The sequence below is a fragment of the Hoplias malabaricus genome, chromosome 3, assembly GCF_029633855.1.
Source record: "Hoplias malabaricus isolate fHopMal1 chromosome 3, fHopMal1.hap1, whole genome shotgun sequence".
NCBI classification, from domain to species: domain Eukaryota; kingdom Metazoa; phylum Chordata; class Actinopteri; order Characiformes; family Erythrinidae; genus Hoplias; species Hoplias malabaricus.
Genome location: NC_089802.1, coordinates 39,844,740 through 39,868,470, shown reverse-complemented (window position 1 = coordinate 39,868,470; position 23,731 = coordinate 39,844,740). Strand labels below are relative to the sequence as shown.

Sequence of the window (23,731 nt, the reverse complement as noted above, 5' to 3'; positions counted from 1 at the left end):
TAAGTGTTTGAAATTGATTCCAGGTAAGCTCTGGGCCTATCTTGATCCTAAAATGTATGAAGCACCTAAAGAAGATGAACAAATGAATAAAGGTATATAAACTTGTTTTAGTTCTGAGTTTGGCCTGTGTTTCAACAAAATGTATTTTCATTCATCTCTGCTCATCTGTGAGGATGGCTTTAAAGTGTGAAGAGGACTGACATTCACTGCTCCATCTCTCTGTTGACCCACAGCATTCATCCGGAGACATCATGATCCGGAACATTCAGATGAGGCATGCTGGGAAATACACATGTGCTGTTCAGACGAAAGTGGACAGCAGCTCCATCGCCACAGACCTGATTGTTAGAGGTACTGACCACACACTGCTGGCATAACAAAACCCAGTGGAAACAAATGAAAAAAAAAAAAATCCAATAAAAATAATAGTAGTAATTCTGCTAGCGCCCCTACATGAGCTCCAGGGCTAGATGTAGAAGTTACACAACAAACTTACACCTGATGTTAAAAGGCACAGAAAAACTGACACAAAATTGGTTGCCACAAGCTGCTCAGTGACCTACAGACCTCTTTCTGCAGAGACCCCCTAGTGGCACAATTTTTATTCCTCCTGGTTTAAATCGGTGAATAGGGGAGTCCAGACGTGTGCACATTCATACTGCGCAGAGTGAAATAAATCACAGAATCAAAGATCTATGCTTCATGCCTATCATCGCTGTAGAAATGACACAGGTTTTCTGTCCTGTTGGAGGCGCTGTGTTTCAGAGTGAGCACAAACAGCTTGTTCAGAGCAGAGTGTTGAAAGCTGAACCCTATTGTGTTTAATCAGAGTTAAACAGAGTTCATATGGTCATTCTATTTCTGTTCATGTGTTCTGTTGTAAACCATCACCGTTTCAGAAGCCAACAAGATAGACATCTAGGAACCCCCAGCTATTCTGAACATAAACAATACACATCAGACACAGGCACAACATCAGCAACACATCACACTGTTAACAGAAGTAGGCAGTAGGCAGTAGGAGGCCACTGGGAAAGGGTGAAGCAATGAGTTGTTAGCTCAGGACATCCACATTAGATCAAACTTAGGCTGGAATAATGAAGTTTTATTTGATGACACTGGGGTTTCTGGGAGTGATGCACTGAAATTATGGTCAGTGAACATCTGTATGTTCCTTTTTCATCTGAAATTGACAGATGATGAAAGACATTAGATCAGCCTTCATTGAACAGTCTAAATCCCAGAACAAATCTCAGACTTCAGGTGAAATCCTGTGACATATTTTCACTTTTTTCTTATTATTCTGCACCTGTAATTCCATCACACCTGCTGTAGCCAGGCATTATTATTTCACCACACTTGGTTTAATAGACCCAATCAAGCTAATCAGACCGGCCCCAGGCCTGTAAATATCTGAGAGAGTTAGACTAGAGACGGCTCTTTCCTCTGCAGGATTCGTGCAGGAAGAGCAGAGTGGGACTCAGCTGTTTATTATTGGCTCCAAAAAGTAGGGCGACCTGCACAGGTGCTTTAATGACATTTTAAAAGGTACCATCTGAGGGGACTGTGTTTTCTCTTTCGTTGCATCATCCCTCCTTCTGCAGATCTGCCTCACAAAGACAGGGAACACACGCACACACAAACACACACACACACACACACACAAACTCACTGAATAAGATGGAGAAACACAAAAAAATAAGATGGAGAAACACACACTCCTCATTCACAGATGAGAGAAAAGGAACCTTAACTAATTAGCGGCATTAAAAAAAGAAAGAGAGCTGAGTATTTAGAGTAATTTACCACCACACACTTCTGTGCCTAAGGCAGCTGCTCGCAAACACACATCGCAACACAGGGCTGTGGGGAGTCTGTGTGTGTTGGGGATGGGAGGGTGGGGGGTTGTGTATTTTAGGGTCTTGGCTTTTTTAGAAAAGTGAGGAAAACCTACAACAACAGCACCGACAAAATGATCTTCACTGTGCAAAGTGTTTTTTACAAAATCTGTTTTGTTTTATGAATCAGGTTTTATGAGGTATATTAAATATAAGCGCTTACATACAGTACACACACATGCGGTTTATATACAAACCCTGTTTCTGGAAACTGTAGGACAGTGTGTACAATGTGTCACAAACAAGAATCAGTGATGTGTTCATTCTCCTGAAGCTGTATTTAACGGACCATCACAAGAAGAATAGATTTCCAATGCTTTCTCTGAACAACTCAAATGTAAATATAATGTTCAGTTAGATTCAGAAATCTGCAACAAACTCCAATAAAAATGGAACAGAGGTGAGAGTTCTGCTGTGTTCCATCACCTTTGCTTTTAATTATGCTCTTGAAGCGTTTAGGAACTGAGGAGACTGAGGAGACAATGCCCTGAAAGATGTCGTAGTCTTTTGTATCCGTCACTTACACAGTCTGGATGATCCCTTTTCTCTTTGGTACAGAGAATTCAACATATTTTTTCTGAAAACAAGCTCCACAGCACATACAGGCTGTTTTAGACCATCAAAATTGGCAGGGGTTTAGCATAGAATTGATATTTGGTGTGTGTGTGTGTGTGTGTGTGTGTGTGTCTGTGTGCAATTGTAATAAACTTATGTTCCAGCACCAAATGAAAGCAAGTGTCTGTTTGTGTTTGTTCGTGTGTGTGTGATATCTGCCTGTTTCAGGCCCCCCCAGCCCCCCCACCAGTCTCAGTGTGGAAGAACTCACGTCCACCACAGCGAGTCTCTCCTGGAAACCAGGTCCCGATAATCACAGCCCAATTACAGCCTACACCATCCAGGCCAGAACGCCGTTCTCTCTTGGCTGGCAGGCGGTCACCACAGGTAAGACCTCAGAGCGACGTCTGATCAAATCACTCACACCACACACAGCCCCCAGCCCGGCCCACCCTCCTACACAACCTCGCTCCTATTAGAGAAAAGCATATTCCTCTCAGAGTGATTTCGGCTCCACAGAGTAGTGCTTTGTTATTAAGCCACCGCTGATTGCCAGATTACAGGATCTCAGAGGGGCACTTTCTTTTCCCGGAGCCTTTCTTTTCAGCTTGATTTTGTATTTTTGTACAGATCTTGTTGCAGACCTTGTTTGTGCTCTTTGTTCCCCTCTATTTCCACAGTTGAACACAGTTCTGGGTCTTAATGAAACGTCTGTGACCTGCTTTGGTCCAAATACCACAAGGATCAAACCCCACAGCAGTGTTCTCCCCCTGTGTAAACAGCCCTGTTCAGAACCCCCGCTTTCGACACCTGTTCCTTTCAATGATAATGAGCCGCTCGCTGTTCACCCCGACCCCGAGCGCACAGCAGTGAGGAGCAAGGAGCAGAAGCTCTGGTTTTTAGCTGTTTTCACTTGGTTCTCTTTCTTCTCTGTTCTCTTTTTCTCAGTTTTTACTCAGTGCTGCGTTTAACGTCATATATGTACTCTCACATAAACATGGGTCAGATGGAGTGGGGCGGGGGAGCAGAATTAGAACAGCTCTTTTTATCCCTTGTTTTCAGACTCAGGCAGATCACAGTTGGTCAGCTCCAGACATCTAATGTTAAAGTGGGTCCTATAAATGCAAATTTACAGACTAATTGTTATATAAATTTTTCACACGCAAATATAAAAACAACTCACTTTCCATCTACTGCCCACATTCCAGAATTCAATTCATATAAATTAAATAATAAATCAATTACAGAAGCATTCAATGCACTCAAAACTGTTAAATATCTGCTACAAATAAACAGTGAAAGTTTAAATGTTCTCAAAACAAAGAACATTATTCCAATCAAAAGGATCTTTGTATTGAAATGACCTGCGTCGTATTTCCTTAAACATTCTAGGGAAAAAAATAAAGGAATATTGTACTTTTCTGAGTGAATAAGTAAATCAAAATGAAATAAGAAACTGTTTTAAAACCGAAGGACAATCGCATAAATATATATATATATATATTACCTCTGTTTTCTAGATTTGAGCTGCAACCAATTAGGTGATTCATGCATCACCTCATACCTCAAAACAACTCTACACAGAAAACAATATACCACATTTAGAGGCCTTAAATAATTGTCAGAGGTGTTCTACAAGACAATATCATCATAATCAATAATAGGACAAATCAACTCTCGTTTGAAACATAAAGCAGTTCATTACACAATAAAGTTAACTCAGACAGCCACGTCTTCTTTTTTTAAATAAAATCAATATGAGGCTTTAAGGAGTGTTCAGGGTCAGTCCAGGGTCTAAGATGTTTAAACAAATCAACTTTCTGAAGAGGCGACCCATTGTCAAGATATATATGCAAATCCATTCAGTATGAACAGCTATGATGCATTACAAACATCAGGCAACAAGAGTTTTATTATTCAGTACAGGTTTGTTGTTTGGGCCAAGTTATACTCAGACTGTACAGAGTTCTGGATTCATAATTTGACCATTTCTAAGGCAAGTCATTAATGAAATAGAAAAAAGATCTTGTATCACATTAAGGATTAGCAATTATTAGCAAATGCATGATTTCTGAATTATTAATTACTTGGAAATGGTGTTGAATAATCTAAACTTTCTTAGTTTAAAGTCACCTTTCAAACAAAAGTGGAAATACTATATTTATTCAGCTCCTATTACCAACTGCTTTATCCTTTATGCTGTTTGATTGGAATTTGATTTAGTTAAATGGATAATTGTTATTGTTTGGTTGTTGAACAGTGGTTGTGGTGTATCCCAGGTGGTTGTTAGTGTAATATTGTGCTGTTATTGTGGTACTCAAGCTAGTTTCTGAGGTGACATTGGGCCGTTGCTTTGTAGACGTCTATTTTGTTGCTGTCCTAGGTGGTTTCTTGTTTGTGTCTAAGTGGTTTCTATGTTATTCCAGGTGGTTTTTACAGAGTTGCTATGGGATCATGTTTTGCTGTACTCAGACTTTACTATTTGAACATCAAACAGACTACTACAGCCGTTTCAATGTAGATCTGACTCTGCATTTACACCAGCCCTTTTCTACCAGATAAACTCTGGTTGGTGGACCCAGTGAGCCATTGCATTTGCACCAGTTGTGATAGGGACCTTCACAGAGATTCTGTCTATTTTAACCAGGAAAGCACTACATGCAGGGATAAAGGGATAGAGTTAGGACAGAGTCTTGGTTCATCCACTGTTTACAGCTGGGTCAGATCCTAGTGAGATATGGTACACAACTATTTTGGAGTATGGTTACAGGGGCATCCTGCTGAGCTGGTGGATGGGGGCAATGGAGAACGGTAAAAGTGACAGTAGCTCTAGTGACCACAGCCCCAGAAAACACAAAGATGGAGCCTTTTCCTGTTTTTATTTCCTTTCAGCTTACTTTGCTCTTTTACAATCAGAAGGACGATAAAGTGTTAGCTGCAGCAGAAAGCATGATATTACCTAGTTCCAGTTCGAAACAAACATTTGTGGATACAGAACCTACTTAAATGTTTGAATAGGAACAGAACCGGTTCCATGTTCATCAAAATGGGCTACGTGAGAGTTTCTGAACTGACGCTGACCTATGGTTGCCATGTTTTTACTGACATTAAGCCAAGCACATAGCATAGCACCCACTGTTCATAGGCCACTGACAACTGCAACCTCACACTGCTCCTAATGTACTCCACACACTTAGTGTCATCAGCTTTCACATGGCTCCGTTGCCTGAAATCTCCAGGTCTCATTGAACATGAATGATGTTCTTTCAGTTTTTTTCATTGTGTCGATCCCAGTGTAAACAAACTGTTGTTTGTTTAATCGGAACCTAAACTGTGAGGCAGGTGTTGTGTTATTGTTAGTGTGTGTTATTTCTGCACAGTAGGAGGTCCCTGTTCCTCACTCTGTGTCTCTATAAGCTTGTGTGTGTGTTTTGCAGTGCCAGAGGAGGTGGGGGGCAGGCGTTTGAGTGCTATAGTAATCGAGCTGAGCCCCTGGGTGGAGTATGAGTTCAGAGTGTTAGCAAGCAATGCTCTGGGCACCGGGGAACCCAGCAAACCGTCCAAACAAGTCCGGACCAAGGAGACGGGTAAGTGCTCTGAACCCTGTGTCCAGATGTTCAGACACCTCTGGTCAGAAGAGGTTTTGTTGGTTTTCGGAGTGAGAGGAGGATCACTCATTGCACACAGAATACAGCCCTCTACATTGCTACTGCTCTTCTTTTGTCGTTAGCTGCACCAGGACCAGAACCTGGATCCGCCATCATTCCTTTTCAGCACTCACTGTCCATTCAGCTGCACACAGATTCACAGAGTAGTTCTGTGGAGCTGAGAGAATGGAGAGTGCGTACAGAACAAGGAGGTGGCTTTAATGTTACGTTTGGTCTGTGTATACTTTAAGGTGCACCCATCGAAATACAGGGGGAAAAGGGGGCCACAAAATAATTTATTTTAAGTGGGAACTATAAAAATTAGGGGTGGGACTTGATTAAAAAAATTAATCGAATTAATTAGAAACTTTGTAATTAATTAATCAAAATTAATCACATTTTAATCATATTTCAATATTTAGCATGAGATTTATTGATTTAAGTTTAGTTGATAAATGAATCAACAAACATAAGCTTAAGTTCAAAATCTTGTTTATTTTCCCACCAGTCTACTACCAGTGAATTGGTCAATTTGTCTGACATGGACTTTGACATTTTGTTTCCGAATGTGAACCCCGACATGTGGTCGAGTGTTGACTGGCGACACTGTTTGCATTACAGTAATCCCTCGCTATTTCGCGGGTTTTTTCAAGGGTTTTTTTTTTTATTTCCATGTATTAGACTAGGCCTGTAGGTGACAAAATATATAATTTACAAGTATTTCTTACGTACAGCACATGCATTGTTCATGTCCACATCCGAGTGAAATTTACTGACGCTAAATCACAGCTTAGGAATTACTCTATTAAAGAAACTGGTAGGATATCACATGTAGTTCCACCTGAAAAACATTATAGAATGACTGTGTAATGCAAAGGGTGGGTTGTTAACAGTAACAGGGAGGGTTTTAAAAGTCCAAATACTGGTTAAATACATTCAAAAATATCTTTCCTCTACTTCGCGGAAATTTGTTTTTCACGGGTGGTCTTGGAATGCACCCCCCACGAAAAACAAGGGATCACTGTACTGTTAACATTACTGACCTGCGCGCTGGCCCCAACATGTTTTGCGTTGAGGTGGTAACGAATGGTGGAAGTGCTCCTGTGATACATAAACTCCTTCCTGCATTAAGTGCAAATAACAACATTTTTGTTTGTACTTCCATCTGGAAGTTTCTTGTATTTAAATTTCCCATCCACCAGCGTAGTCTCTTCCGTCATCTCCATCATGTTCATCACACTGTGCGACGTTACAATCTGTATGCCTGGAACTCATGCACTGAGAAACTTTCCATGGTGCAAAGTGCGATTAAAATGCGTTATTTTTTTTATTTTGTTATGTTCCCCATAATTAATTAATCGAAATTAACACGTTAAAGTCCCACCCCTAATAAAAATACATGTATACATTATTCTATATGGCATCTGTTAACTTTACTGAGTTTCTGACCAAAAAAAAATAATCAGCTAAAGGTGAGTTCAGGAAATAATAAATAATGAAATACATTAATTTATATATAAATTATCAACTTTAGGGCGGCACAGTGGTGCAGCAGGTAGTGTCACAGTCACACAGCTCCACGGTCCTAGAGGCTGTGGGTTGAAGTTCAAGTGACTGTCTGTGAGGAGTGTGGTGTGTTCTCCACGTGTCCGTGTGGGTTTCTCCAGGTGCTCCGGTTTCCTCCCTTCAGTGTGTGTGTGTGTGTGTGTGTGTGTGTGTTGCCCTGTGAAGCACTGGTGCCCCCTCCAGGGTGAGTTCCTGCCTTGCGCCCAGTGATTCTGGGTAGGCTCCGGACCCACCACGATTTTATGGAGAAATTCTGCTTTTATTTTCTGTCACTAACCAGCGCAACAGCACAGGTCTGTCACAGGGTGGCGCTGTAGCGAATTGGTCAGTTATTTAGCTCTTAATATTGGTTTGCTTTGCTGCAGAAAACAGCAACAATGTTTCACACTCTGCGCTGCTTTATCTCCCCTCCAAAAGCTGGGATGGCACAGCTCTTTCACTGTTAACACAAATAGAGCACATGCCTCGTGGGCCGTGGCTCTTTTGTGTGACTCTGAGGTGGAGACTTGGCTTTTATGATGAGGCATGTATGTTTTATTTATTTATCTTTACACTTATATAGTGCCTTTCTAGATACCCAAGGACACTTTACAATCAACACTCAACATTCAATCCACACAGAGAAGCGGCAGCCAAACGCTCACAGCGTACTCTCGACCAGGAACTGCATCGGGCCCCAGGGTTTCACCCAATCAATATCTGGGTTCACACACATGCATTCACAAATACAGACATTCGTTCACATACAAACTCATTCACTCACACACCAGGACCGTTATTTCAGAAGCCAATTCACCTAACCTCCATGTTTTTGGACGGTGGGAGGAAACACACACAGACACAGGGAGAACATGGAAACTCCAGCCAGATGGGACTTGAACCCAAGATCCCAGCGCCACCAAGAACACCAAGCCACCGTACCACCACTGTATGATGTGCTTTTACTCACGTTATGCTCAGAATACTAGGACCCCCCTGTATTTCACGCTCTGTAGTAAAGTACTGAGTATTGACCAATAAAGTGGGATGCGCTGGAGCAGATGCACATGAATCAAAGGCCACCATGACCAATGGCAGTTGTGGGGTATAAAGCCCCCCAGCATTGTTCTGTGGAGTGGTGGAACTGCATGTTCTGGAGTGATGGAGTGATCCAATGTAAATCATTGAGGACTAATTGTCAAACACTAGTGCCTGACCTTAATGAGGTTTATGTGGTTGATTGCCATCAGATATTCACAGCAGTGTTCAGATATGCAGTGCACAGCCTTCCAAAAGCATTAGAGGCTGTTACTGCAGAAAAAGGCCAGCAAATTATGGCAAAGGTGAATATGAGGTGAGATGTGGTGAGAGTTAAACAGACAGGTTCACCTTAACTTTATTAAGTGTGTGTGTGTGTGTGTGTTTTCTGCCTCTCCATCAGTCCCGAAGGTCACTCCAGCTAATGTGAGTGGAGGAGGAGGAAGCAGATCGGAGTTAGTCATCACTTGGGAGGTAAGTTGCCCACTGCAGTGTTTGGGGCTGGTTTCACCCAGGGCTTTGTTTTCATCAGTCGCAGTAAAAGCATATTACACAAGGTGTGGCATGTCTTTGCTTTTGGCAGTAACTGGGGAAGAAAAAGCTTTGCAGTGTTTAAAAGAAAAGATAATTAAAGTTTGCTAACCACCTTGGGAAGTGGGTTGTAATTTCAGGCTGTCACTCTTCTCCCTCCTGTGTAAGAGATATTGTATTTCTGCGCTTTTGAAGAGCGAAGCACAAGCACTATCTGCCCGAGTTAAACAGTCTCTGTGGCAAATGATGGACTTCTCAGCAAATGCCTCCTGTTATTTCCCCTCTCTTCTCACAGTGGTCGTAGCTCATTTGATCCTGTTCATTATTCTAATTTGCTCCCAGCGCATTAAAGTTACCGTAAGCAAGTTTGTGTGCATTTCTGAGCGGACGCTTGGCTCAGGGTTGGGTGAATTTGTTGTGAAAAGTGTCTCCTCTCACAGCAGGGGGCATGCAGAGTCCTTGATTACATTTCCATTTTCATTTATAGATTTGGCTCATGCAGAGCAGGGGTGCGCAATGGTGTTTTCGGAACGAATTGCAGTTCATGTGTGCGAGGCTCTTACCTACTGTCTCCTAAGATAACATTCAGAACATTTTTGTGTGCCTTTTTTGTTTGTTGTTTATTTTGTAAAAATATAAACATAAAAAATTAAAATACAGACCAAGTATAAACATATATTTATGATTCTTTCCATCAAAATCAGTGATGAAGAGAGAAAGCAATAGATCACAAAAAGGCATTCTTCAGTGCCACCTATTGGACGAAATTATATCCAATCAGGGATCAGTATGAAAAAGATGACGAAGATAAAATTTGTCTGCATTTTAAACTGTCCAGGACAGCACGCACACACACACACACACACACACACAGATCAGCAGCCATCCATCCCCCAGACTACAGCAAAGATCACGTTTGTTTTTATCCGACTCACGACGGCAGCTCGTAAAATTATGCCGTGGTCTTTTGAAGAGGTTCAAACGCTCCTTGGATCGGTGGCCGACGAAAGAATCCAGCGAGAGCTGGACACTGCAACAAGGAAGGAACAAACTCTACTGATCTGTCTGAACTGATGACGGAGCTGTGTTCAGTCCCAAACAACAACAACAACACGCCAATACATGGTAAACACCGCTTAACGTTACCACTGCCGTTGTTGTGGTTTCCAAAGACCACTGTTCCCCTTAGAGACGGGGTTTTGAGACATCACCAGATACATTTTGGGGAAGGGCTGTGGGAGTGGAAAACTACCAAGGACCAGAGAGCAGATTCCAGTAGAGTAGGTACCATGCAGTGGAAAAGCTAAAAGTTTCCAGTTGAGGGGGGATTAAAGCTAAAGATTTTACTGAGGAAATTACCAGATTCTAATGCAGAGGATGAGGAAGGAGAGCACACAAGACGGATATCTACAGACACCTTTTATGTGTTTATAGTTCCTCTGATTAAACACGACGGGTCAGCTCTGACTGCTCCACACTCTACACAATCTGCACAGAATGAAAATGCAGGTGCCGGGACTCCTCTATCCACAGGATTATGCCATTATGCTGATTACCGCCCCATTGGCAGGATGCCCACTAGGGGGCCCTGCAGACAGAGGCTATTAATAATAATTCAATCAACATGCACTCAGGAAACTGAGTTAAACATATTAACCTTGAATTCCAGTCCTCCAGACCAAAAACAAAGCTGCGTTGCTCTAAATGAGCTTCTTAAATCACCAGGGGAAAGATAATTCCTCTGCGTCTGCATCTATGAGCACCACAGGAGGTGTATTGTGATCAGATGCTCTGTCAGGTATTTAGACGGATCTCAGCACTGTGGCAAGTGTCTGAGGGGCATGAAAAGCTCACTGGGTGTCAGCGATCCAGCGGAACAGTCCAGGTCCTCGCTCGTCTCAGAACGTTTTAAGAGCAGAACTGAAACTGTGTACGCCACGTTCCTGCTCCTCAGACATCAGAAGTCCTCCAGCAGAGTCGGTGCTTCTGACAGGTGTCGAGAAAAAGCCTCAGCTCCAGGGCTCCTGTTTCACAGACCTGTCTAAACACTCTCTCTTTAGGGCTTAGGGAAAGGCTACACCCAGCAAAGTGCTGTGGGGAAAATAACGGGTGTGATGGCTTTTAACTTGAGAGCTTTTATTCTGAAGGCTGCTGACATCAGGAGCCACCAGAGCGCCAGACCCTGCCCTTTTTTGTCTCCTTACAAAAGGAGTCCATCGCGATTAGCTCTAAATGCATAACGTGTCATTGTGTAAACTTTTAAAAGGTCCCTGGATGGTAGACACTGTTTGACTGTGTCTACAAATGTGTAAAAGTGTTTTTAAAACACACTCCGCAGCATTTTCTCATACTTTATTTACTGGCTACTTTTAGGTTACGTCATAAGGAACAGTCACTGTTTGGTCAGATCCTGCTTTAAACTCCTCCTCAGGATGCCTCACTTACGAGTTTGGAGATCATAATTATGATATGATATTTATTCAGTTGGTCAGGGAACAATATGGTGGACAACTGAAATCGGTTACATGATTGACAGGGGCCCCTGTATTGTTACTGACACGCCCCAACTCAGAAAGTCAATGCTCATCGGAAATAAACAAGATCTCCACTAGTGAATATGAAACTGTGGAGGTGTTGCGGTGCGCTCGTCTGGTAATTACCGTATGTCCCACAGGACCAGAAGGCAGCAGTAGGCTCAGTCAGACATCAGGACTCAGCAGAGTTTCCCAAAATAATACAAATATGAATAAAAATAGTTTTCCAGATATTCCTAACCTTTCTGTGTCATGATTCATTATGATTCATTATCGTTATTTTATTATCACTTAGCTCCTGTCCACTGGTGGCGCTGTTTCAGAATTAGAATACGAATTCAGATTTAAGTTAGGGTTAGGGCTAGGGTTATGACAGTTAGCTTTTTAGCTAACTCTGGCGCACTTATATTGATGTGGAAACTGAAACTTTGATTAATGTGCATTGTCCCAACCAAACTAATATATGAATAGTTTTAGTCAAGTCTAGATTTTGTATTAGGTTTAGGGAACTTTTACAGCTGGTTATTCACACTGGGTTGCTGCATGAAGTCACATGAAGGGCCCTGCGTATATTTGTTAGGTGTAAAAATACATTTTAGGATCTTTGTGTATAATGTATAATTGTTATTCAGAATTCAAATATTCTCCTGCATTTTATGGTAACTCTTGTGTAGCATTAAAAACGACAATTAACATTTTATTCAACAAAAAAATTACCTAAAAATGAAGTTGTTTGAAAATAGCAAGTGAGAAGAATTTATTGGTCACTGCAGTGCATTCCTATACATTTTTATATATTTTCTGTTTATTGTTTTTAAATAAAAAAGGTAATTGCCATTTTTAATACTTCACAACACTTTTCGTAAAATAAAATTAAGTGGGAGAATGTTTGAAGTTTGATTTACAATTTAATATTACACACAAAAAAAGCTTAAAAGCTGTACCACATATTTGTACACTTAACAGTACACATATTAAGTGTCCGTTTACATAAATATATATTGTACACATTGTATGAATAAGCGCAAGATGTCCAGGATTAGCATTACATCATCTTCGCCTTCTTTTCAACCTCCAAAACACTACAGTACATGAGTGTGAGCTCATCATAAAGTGAATTTTTAAGAACAATAATAATTAAATAAAGCGATGAACCAGCAGCCGCACTGCGTCCCTCTCAGAGCTGCCACTCGTCTGATGGATGTCTGCCATCTCAGAGAAATGTCTATATTTTATTAACCATGTAATGGCATCTCTGTTACACATGCAAGAGTGAATCTGTCTGAATATTTTAAGTTACACTCCCTCTCCTCTCTGCTTTCCTGACTGTAGCTCCTGGCCTCTCTGACTACGGTGTGGGGCCAGCTGTCCTCAGATTATGTCTTTGTGATTATTGTCTATGAATTTTGATTAGGATTTGGACATTGGTGCCATATGGGTGAGCCTTTGGTCTGCTTGTGGTACCATGCGTCCAGCCACCCCCCCCCCCCACTCAGGGAAACCAGTTAAATCAGAATCTGGCGAGGGACATCTCCAACCCGAATGAGCAAGCCAGGGGCAATCTTTGCACACGGGGGAATCAGATATGCAGTCTCTGGACACAACTTTCATTCATCTTAGGTGCTTAGATGTCACAGTTCCTCAGAATGCAAGATGTCCCCTCAGTGTTGGGTTCTCCAGAGTTCTAAGATTGTCCCCGGACTTAAAGGGGAAGCTTCAAACTCCTTCAGAGTTTTTACTGGTGTCTCTAATGTTGAAGTTTTAGTATTTCACATTTGCACAAATTAGAACTCTATTTTCTATAATGGTCTTCTGAAATGACCCCTGTGTGTGTGTGTGTGTGTGTGTGTGTGTGTGTGTGTGTGTGTACATCATGCAGCCAGTTCCTGAGGAGCAGCAGAATGGCCCAGGGTTTGGGTATGTAGTGGCATTTCGACCGTTCGGTTCCACAGGATGGATGCAGGCCGCTGTTCCTTCACCTGACACCTCGAGATACATCTTCAAGAACGAGAGCATCCAGCCCTTCTCCAAGTTCCAAGTCAAAGTGGGCGTCTACAACAACAAGGGGGAGGGGCCTTTTGGACCAGTGGTCACTATCTACTCGGCTGAGGAGGGTCAGTATAAACTAAAATGAGTAATTTCTCTAATTTGTGCTTTCACACAAAAATCAGAAAAAAAACTTTATTTTGTAAATATTTAATAAAGGATTTAGGTCTTTCACCATCTATAGTTCACTACATCTTCAAAAGGTTCAGGGAATTGGAGGGACGCTGCTGCATCATGATACTCAACCTGAAACTGTATTGTGCAGAGAGGAAGGCATTTATTAATTTTGCTCAGAGTCATCTGAGGGGCAGAAAGCCAGGGTAAACATTCTGTTGTCAGAGGAGTCGATGTATCAATTTGTTTCGGCAAAACCAGATATTGGATTTTACGTGGCAAAAATGAAAAATACCATCCAGATTGTTACCAATGAATACTGCAAAACCAACATCTGTGATGGCATGTTGTGGGGGGCGGTGTCTTCAGTGGCCAATGGCATGAGTGATCTGCAGATATGTAAATGTACCACTGATGCAGGGACTTACATTGGTATTTTGGAGAGACGTATGCTGCCAGCAAGATGAGGTCTTTTCCCAGGAACAACATGTTTTTAGCAGGAACCTCCTCACTGCTGTGCGCTTGAGGTCAGTGTGAAAAGTGAGCAGCTTACTGTAATTTAAAGGAACAGGCACTGAAGGCCACTGTGATGATGTACAGTACCTTTTACACATCACCAATAGAAACCATTACATGTATAATTACCTGTACTTACTGATACTCACCTGCAGATGGGTCCTATGAGAGGGAAAAGAGTACTAGCTCTAGATGCTGAGTTGTACTTAGGGAGAATTAGAACCTGGAAGAAGGGAAATGTATTAACTAATAAATATTGAAGTTATTGAAAAATGTTAAACATGCCATGGCTGTAACTGAATATTTGGAATATTGATACAAGCCGGATTCCAAAAATGTTGGGACACTAAACAAATTGTGAATAAAAACTGAATGCAATGATGTCGAGATAGCAAATGTCAATATTTTATTCGTAATAGAACAAAGATGACAGATAAAAAGTTTAATCTGAATAAATGTAACATTTTAAAGGAAAAATATGTTGATTCAAAATTTCACAGTGCTGTGAGTAAGGGTCAAGGCCGTAAAACTCTACTGGATGCTCGTGATCTCCGGGCCCTTAAACGTCACTGCACCTCAAACAGGAATGCCACTGTCAAGGAAATAACAGAATGGGCTCAGGAATACTTCCAGAAATCATTGTCAGTGAATACAATCCACCGTGCCATCTGCCATTGCCAGCTGAATCTCTACAGTGCAAAGCCATTTCTAGGCAAGCTCCACAAGCTCAGACGTTTGCACTGGGCCAGGGGTCTTTTAAAATGGAGTGTGGCAAAATGGAAGCCTGTTCTGTGGTCAGATGAGTCACGATTTGAAGTTCTTTATGGAACACTGGGACGCCATGTCATCCGGACCAGAGAGGACAAGGATAACCCAAGTTGTTATCAACTCTCCGTTCAGAAGCCTGCAGCACTGATGGTATGGAGTTGCATGAGTGCTTGTGACATGGGCAGCTTGCATGTGTGGAAAGGCACCATTAATGCAGAGAACTATGTTCAGGTTCTACAACAACTTATGCTCCCATCTAGACGTCATCTCTTTCAGGGAAGACCCTGCATTTTTCAACAAGATAATGCCAGACCACATTCTGCAGCGATCACAACATCATGGCTACGTAGGAGAAGGATCCGGGTACTGAAATGGCAGCCTGCAGTCCAGATCTTTCACCTACAGAGAACATTTGGTGCATCATAAAGAGGAAGGTGCGACAAAGAAGGCATGCGACATGAATGGGAGAGAATCCCTATTTCTAAACTTGAGAAACTGGTCTCCTCTGTCCCCAGACGTCTGAGTGTTGTAAGAAGAAGGGGGGATGCCACACAGTGGTAAAAAATGGCCTTGTCCCAACTTTTTTGGAATTTGTTGATGCCATGAAATTTTGAAATAACATATTTATCCCTTAAAATGACACATTCTCTCAGTTTAAACTTTTGATCTGTGATTTGTGTTCTATTCTGAATAAAATATTAGATGTTGGCACCTCCACATCATTGCATTCAGTTTTTATTCACAATTTGTTTAGTGTCCCAACTTTTTTGGAATCCGGTTTGTAGTTTATTGTTATTTTTATTGATTGTGAAACCTGTGTATCGAAGATATAATCACTTTTGCCTCTTTAGGGAATGGTATATTCTTGGGGGGGCGGGGCTAGCTGTATATATACCACACAAGGGTAAAAGAGGGGACCTTAGAGAGAGAACATAACAATCTGATGTGTATGATAAGATTCAAATGACTTTGCCGTCGTTATAGATTTTTTGTCTCCGCTAATAAAGATTTTAGTTTTTTTGGTAATTTTCTGTTATCACGGGGCATGCATGTATAGAGTGTAAATATTTATGTAAAGTCTGACGTGTAAATAAAGGTGAAAGGGAACCAAAAGTCAAACCCCTCTGTGATATTTTGAGTCGACCCTACATCGCCAGAGGGCTCTCGCCTGACTCATAGGGAACACCTCCCACCATTACACTTTGCGATGGTTGTGGGGTGAGAGCTATCACAACTGCCATTCGGAACAGGGCTGTTTAGACGGGGAGAACGCTGCTGTAGGGTTTGTCCTTTGTGGTGTTTTGACCAAAGCAGATCACACACATTTATTTAAGAACTGTGTTCACTTGTGGTAAATATGTGCAGTAAATATAGGGAGGACATGTGCACTTTGAAGACTTTGATCAGACCGTAATTCTGATTTATTCTCTGACCCCAGAGCCAAGCCGAGCTCCTACTCGAGTCAGAGCCCAGAGCCTCTCTGCTTCAGAGGTGGAGGTGACGTGGAAGGCTCTTCCCTGGAGCACCAGCAGGAGGCGTGTTCTTGGATATGAGGTAAAAACATAAAGGGGATCTTTGCTCACAAACTCCAACATTTCTACAATGAACCACGGCCTGTTTGCTGCAATGAGCATGAATTCATACTGGATATGGCAGTGTTCCCCTGCTGTGGATCTTAAAGCAGCCATGTTTCAGCCTCCTGCTCTCTCACATCCACAGAGCTTTGGTGTTTGGAACATTCAAGGGAGTGAAGGGAACACACTGCAGTACGCTAACGACTCTCTTTTGGATATAATTTTCAGTCACATGAACATTAGAAATCATCCATATAGAATCAGACATTAGTATTATGAGATGCTAAAACATACTTATTATGACATCATTTTATGATATTTCTAATCTAAGACCTTATTTTAAAATGCTACATATTAACAAAGTGGGCGGCACGGTGGCGCAGCAGGTACCTGGAGGTTGTGGGTTCGAGTCCCACTTCGGGTGACTGTCTGTGAGAAATGTGGTGTGTTCTCCCTGTGTCTGTGTGGGTTTCCTCCGGGTGACTGTCTGTGAGGAATGTGGTGTGTTCTCTCTTTGTCTGCGTGGGTTTACTCCGGGTGACTGTCTGTGAGGGGTGTGGTGTGTTCTCCCTGTGTCTGCATGGGTTTCCTCCGAGTGACTGTCTGTGAGGAGTGTGGTGTGTTCTCCCTGTGTCTGCATGGGTTTCCTCCTGGTGACTGTCTGTGAGGAGTGTGGTGTGTTCTCTCTGTGTCTGCATGGGCTTCCTCCGAGTGACTGTCTGTGAGGAGTGTGGTGTGTTCTCCCTGTGTCTGTGTGGGTTTCCTCCAGGTGACTGTCTGTGAGGAGTGTGGTGTGTTCTCCCTGTGTCTGCGTGGGTTTCCTCCAAGTGACTGTCTGTGAGGAGTGTGGTGTGTTCTCCCTGTATCTGCATGGGTTTCCTCCGGGTGACTGTCTGTGAGGAGTGTGGTGTGTTCTCCCTGTGTCTGCGTAGGATTCCTCCTGGTGACTGTCTGTGAGAAGTGTGGTGTGTTCTTCCTGTGTCTGCGTGGGTTTCCTCTGGGAGCTCCAGTTTCCTCCCACGGTCCAAAAGCACACGTTTATTGGCGACTCAAAAGTGTCCGTAGGTGTGAGTGTGTGAGTGAATGTGTGAGTGTGTGTCGCCCTGTGAAGGACTGGTGCCCCCTCCAGAGTGTGTTCCTGCCTTGCGCCCAGTGATTCTGGGTAGGCTCCGGACCCACCACGACCCTGAACTGGATAAGGGTTACAGACAATGAACGAATTAATGATTACGACGTTCTACTGTAAATTATTATTGTGAGATAATAAGTCACTGTTAAGAGATGCGAGGTCATTATTATGAGATGTTAAGTCATAAATTTGAGTGGTTATGAGGCACTAAATGCCTGTATATTTTTTCAAGTAGCAGAAAAGGGTTTGTACCACTTTTTTCTGAAGAAAAGCCCAGCTTCATTTTCATTTTCCTCTCTATTACCCTCCCATCAGAGAATCCATGTTTGTGTTTGCGAGAGGAGAGTGGGATTTCGTGCTACACCGAGTGGTTAATAAGGCTTTAAATCTGGGCTGTGTGTCGTATTGATGACTGTCGGCTTCTCCGTGCGTACTGAGCAGATTCTCCTCTAATATCTCTCTGCATTTGGAGTGATCCCCTCCCCTCTTTCCCGCCGATGGACTTGTCTCCTTCGTTTTCCTTCAAGTCCATTAGCTTTAAATACAGCTGCTGAGGCCAGAGCTTTTCTCGCTATTTTAATAAACTGATTTGAAAAATTGATTACTTTGAAGTGTACAGCCGTCCGCAGAGAACTGACCACAAGCTCATGTTGCTGACTGCATTTATATTTTGGTACAAAGATCAAATAGCCACTAAAGTGGAAAATATTACACATTGAGCAATATGTATGTGAATATGCTCCTTACATATAAAGAATTATTCCGGGGTTTTTCCTTTTCCTCCTCTCTCTCTCTCTCTCTCTCTCTCTCTCTCTCTCTCTCTCTCTCTCTCTCTCTCTCTGTAGCTGAGGTACTGGGAGAGGAAAGAGAAGGAGGAGACGGCAAGTATGCTGAGGACTGTGGGTAACCGGACAGCAGCGGTCATCCAGGGTTTAAAGGGGATTACCATGTATTTTGTAACAGTGAGAGCGTACAACACGGCGGGAGCCGGACCGTCCAGCTCCGCCATCAACGTCACCACCAAAAAACCTCGTAAGAACCTGAGCTCATCTCTGAAATCTTCAGTAAAGAGGAACTGGGTTAAAGAGCCCATGTCAGAAAGGAACAGTGTGTTTCTGGAGCGTGATGGGGTGTGTGAAGTAAACACTGACAGCTGGGAGACATCAGCTTTAGGACGGTGTAAACGTCCATTACTACAGTGTACTGAATAATCCTGTAACTCAAGACCCTGTTACCCTTAACGCAGCATCCCTGTAACTTTTTAGCCAATTCTTTATCCGACTTTCTTTTTTGTTTTTTTGTTTTTTTGTTGTTGTTTTTTTTCTCTGATGATGATATAGAAGCAGGTCAGATATAGAGATTAGAAACAACACGGTCTGGTTTGAAAATCTTTCTTTGTAATGTCCCAGAAACCACTGAACACTGAAAAATTCAACACATTTAGCCTTGAGCATTAAACCCCCACCCACTCACACTGAAGTTATAAGGAGAGAAAAAGAGTCCTATTCTAAAGAATTAAGTGAAATTAGGACCCTAAAATTGATAAATGAAAGGAAAATAAATTATATTTTTCTGTTGACAAAAACCATATTTCTGTTGTGTTGTTGGTTTTTTTTTGACAAATGTCAGCTGTCATCATACTTTTTGATTTAAAAACTCATGATACATAAGAAATGCTTCAAAATCTTTTAAGGAAAATTTCCTTTTGCATTTAATTCCTTTGAAAATTAAATAAACACTAGGTTGTTACCTGCAAACTACAGCTTCAAACTCCACTGATGCTTCACTGAGCTCTAATTGGGAGAATAGAGCATCTGCAGAACCTGCACTATGTAACATTTGGAGGATGGTAGGAAACCACCTACACTTGTCTCCCCTCGCTCACTTAATTTCAAGACAGTGCTGTAAAAGAGAATTCCAATCATACACATTAGGGGGAGCTCAGGAGCAAAATTACCAAACCTTATCCAATGTTCCTATAGGTGGGGGTTCTTTACCTGTTGAACTACTTTACTGGAGGTGTGAGATCTTGTAGCATGTGTCTTTTAAATACAGTTATTGTACAGTATGTCACCATGTGTTTCAATGTTTTTAAATCTTTGCTATTGTTTGTTCCAGCCCCCAGTCAGCCTCCTGTGAAGGTCATGTGGAACACGTCTAACTCTAAGATCATTCTGAACTGGGAGCAAGTTAAAGCTCTGGAGAACGAGTCAGAGGTCACGGGCTATAAGGTAAACGCGATCCCACTTCCTTCCTGTCAATAACAGAATCAATAACAGAAATTACCTGCTCTAAGTGCATTTCAGCACCTTCTGGATATGACTCTTAACTTGCAAACTATATTGTGTGCTCAAATATTGGTGGACACCTCTTCTAACAAGTGATTTCCACCACTATAAGGTACACAGATGTTCAGTTGCACACACAGTTTGTATAATCTCAAGCTCTGTAGCAGCAGATCACCATGCCCAGTGCCAAGTTTCAGTCGCAGGGGTATAAACCTCTCAGCAGTGTGCTACTGTGTTCTCTCGAGCGATGAATTTCCATTCAATACCATTCAGATGTGCTGGAGTAGTATCTTTGATCCAGAGCTAATCATTCCCCATCAGCCCCTGACCTGATTAATGTTTATGTGGCTGCTAACAGACCCTAACAGCAATGTCTCCAGCATCCAGCATCTAGTCTCCAGTGATCTTACATCTAAGAGTTGAACTCTGACTTGTGCAAACCTCTGCAGGTTTTGTATAAACAGAACCACCACAGTCGGCCCAGAGTGATGGAGACAAACACAACCTCGGTGGAGCTGTCCCTACCTCCGGACGAGGAATACATCATCCAGATCAAACCTTTTGGAGAAGGAGGAGAGGGCAGCAGCTCTAGACAAATCACCATCCCCAGAATATCAGGTACTGAGGTCCTCAGAAACCACACACAAACCACAGACGAACCACCATCCCCAGAATATCAGGTACTGAGGTCCTCAGAAACCACACACAAATCACAGACGAACCACCATCCCCAGAATATCAGGTACTGATGTCCTCAAAAACCACACACAAATCACAGACGAACCACAATCCCCAGAATATCAGGTACTGATGTCCTCAAAAACCACACACAAATCACAGACGAACCACCATCCCCAGAATATCAGGTACTGAGGTTCTCAAAAATCACAAACAAATCATGATCTCTAGAATACTGCATACCAAGGACCTCAAAAACCACAAACAAACCCCCGAAAAATGTCATCCCAGAACCCCAGGAAAACCATAGTGTCTTTGATGCATAGCACTGACCAGTGCTCATTTTTGGAGCAGTTTACAGAACAGTTACATAAATAATTCCTCATTTTCTCCCTTAAAATACACTGAAATACAGATGAACACAAGCAACTGCCATTGACTCCCACATACAATTACACTAGATTTAGACATCTAGAGACACTCTGAATTCCTGCCTCGGTTCCTTTCTGCAGTGAGCTTCATGCAGTGTGAATTGACCTGTGGAATAATATTAAACAAACAAACAAAAAAAAAGACTGCAGCTTGAATGAGGCCAACTGGCAAATATTCTAGATAATCTATCCATTGTGATGAGCTAATGTTTGAAAAAAGAAGCACAGCATAATCTTCACAGATTTTATGTTTTAAACCATATACATTTATATTTCATTAAACGTTTTATTGGTTTTCTTGGTATATTCACTGATAATCAAAGATTTTCTTAGTTTACATTCATTACACATAACCTCTGGTCTCTTGCTCACACCCTGTTATGCCTTTTACTCAGGGAACTATTATAGTCCTCTTGGGGGAGGTCTCTGTTAGCAGCTGGGCTTTAGCCTAGAACTATGGATGATTCACAGGAATAAACTATGAAAATGTGTATTAAACGGCATTAAAACTTTACTGTGTTAACAATAAACAGTGATACCATTAACACAAACCAAATTCCAAAAGAACTGGGACAGTGGTGTGAAGCAGAAAGAAGTGGCTGGTAAAATCACTTTGACCTGTATTTAAATAAATATAATACAGAGAAAAGATGTTTAATGTGTAGTCTTCTTAAAGTTGTGGAACTGTCTTCCTTCTTTTTTTTTTTTTTTTTATTTTCATTACTTCATATTTTGTTCTTATTTTATCCCATTTGTGCCATTGCAGTGTCCTTGGGTGTCATGAAATGTGCTAATTAAATAAAGATAATTATGTTACTTTTTTACATTATTATTATTAATATTGTTATTGTTTTTACAAGCCTTTCACATACTTCCCCAATGTTTTTGGAACTGGGGCTTGAATATAACCGTGGAATAGACACTGTACCTTACACAATATCAAACATTAGATGAGTGGAATTTCTTGTATTGTGTATTGTGTTTGGTCCAGTGTACAGTGCACTTCAGCTTTAATGAATACGGCCCAGTCTCTGTGTTCTTGCTCTTCTCCACATCCATTCACCTCTCTATCCATTCAGTCAGTCTCACTGCATTTATCTTTAAGTTTGTTTGTCCCTTTCATGCTCTTCTGTTGTGCTCCGTCCCCAGGTCCCAACGCAATCGGCTCTGCGTCCAGCGTGTCCACCCTCTCTGCCCTGAGCACAATAGCCCTGTCCCTCACAGCACGGACGTCCTTATGACAACACGAGCCCCAGCGCCCAGCTCGAGACGAGCTTCTTTCTCGCTGAGGAGGACACTCTCAGAGACTCGGACGGATCAATCAAACCACCACCCAATCGGAGCCGCTCACGTTATAGAGGGGAAAAGGTCAGGAGGACGGGTCCTGATGAGAGAACAATGATAGAGAAAGATAAACGAGGGTCTGCGGTGCCCCCAGCTCTAAATAACACGGCACCAGATCACTGGACTTGAATTTTTTGTCGTTACCAAAGCAGATAATACATGGGGTGGGGGGAGGAAAATATGAATACATATTAGAATACGTCTTATGCATATTTTGTATGGCATAAACTAGCTTTTAATTCAGTTTGTCCTTTTTAGACTGTGAAAAAAGATATCAGAGCAAGTGAAATCATCTTGAGTCTAGTCAATATATCTAATATAATATCGCTCATTATGAAATATTGTGTTCATAATGATAACATTCATGGAATTCCACCTATTTCTGGGTTAATTTGCTTGTTTTAAGTCATTTTTTCCTGTGAAAGTGTCTTTTTCTAGTGGTATTTCACTTGATTTCAGAAATGGTGCATATAGTTTAGTCATGTTCTGCTGCTGTGTGTTTTGCCACATGTTTTGTTGCTGTTTGGTCTTATGATCATTTAAAGGCCTCATGTCTTTGAGTGCATCCCTGTTGTGTACTACACTATAATACAGTAATGTATATATTTTGATCATTAATAGTATGGGTGCAGACAGTTAGGATACTGACAAGACGTGATGAAGCAGCCATACCCAGTCTTACAAGCTGCATTTATCAACAAATATTGTTTTCAGTTTTGTTTCACCGTAAACTGGAATGGAAAACACAAACTAATGCTTTCATCATTGCTTTTTCCACACTGCATATGCTGGATTTTCTTTCTAACCACTCTTCTAACCCAGTTGACGTCTTTCCCTCACACACAAACACATGTGCACCGGCTGGGGATGAATATCAAGCAGCAATACTCCGCTAGGTTTTCAGACAGGAGTTACTCCTCACTTTCTGTTTTGCATTGAATTGTGGTAACAACATGGAATACATCAACATCACACTGAAGTCCTCATAGGGAAGTCTGTTCACTTGACGGCCATCTTTGCAACACCCTCGGGTAGTTATGGAGTGAAGGAAGACAAAAATACACAAAACTGAAGGTCACATGATCAAGAAACCAT

General features: G+C 41.9%; 1 protein-coding gene across 1 annotated transcript in view; it reads left to right on the top strand.

The window, feature by feature from the left end:
* cntn4 (contactin 4) overlaps nucleotides 1–23,003 on the top strand; it is a 239,177-nt gene extending 216,174 nt beyond the window's left edge. Inside the window, exons 14-23 of the mRNA XM_066663326.1 lie at nucleotides 234–351; nucleotides 2,682–2,840; nucleotides 5,891–6,040; nucleotides 9,087–9,157; nucleotides 13,628–13,862; nucleotides 16,631–16,746; nucleotides 18,741–18,927; nucleotides 20,014–20,126; nucleotides 20,633–20,801; nucleotides 22,442–23,003. Coding sequence (XP_066519423.1) covers nucleotides 234–351; nucleotides 2,682–2,840; nucleotides 5,891–6,040; nucleotides 9,087–9,157; nucleotides 13,628–13,862; nucleotides 16,631–16,746; nucleotides 18,741–18,927; nucleotides 20,014–20,126; nucleotides 20,633–20,801; nucleotides 22,442–22,533 — 1,410 coding nt within the window. The 3' untranslated portion in view covers nucleotides 22,534–23,003. The remainder of the gene's footprint in view (nucleotides 1–233; nucleotides 352–2,681; nucleotides 2,841–5,890; nucleotides 6,041–9,086; nucleotides 9,158–13,627; nucleotides 13,863–16,630; nucleotides 16,747–18,740; nucleotides 18,928–20,013; nucleotides 20,127–20,632; nucleotides 20,802–22,441) is intronic.
* Nucleotides 23,004–23,731: the final 728 nt, after the last annotated feature.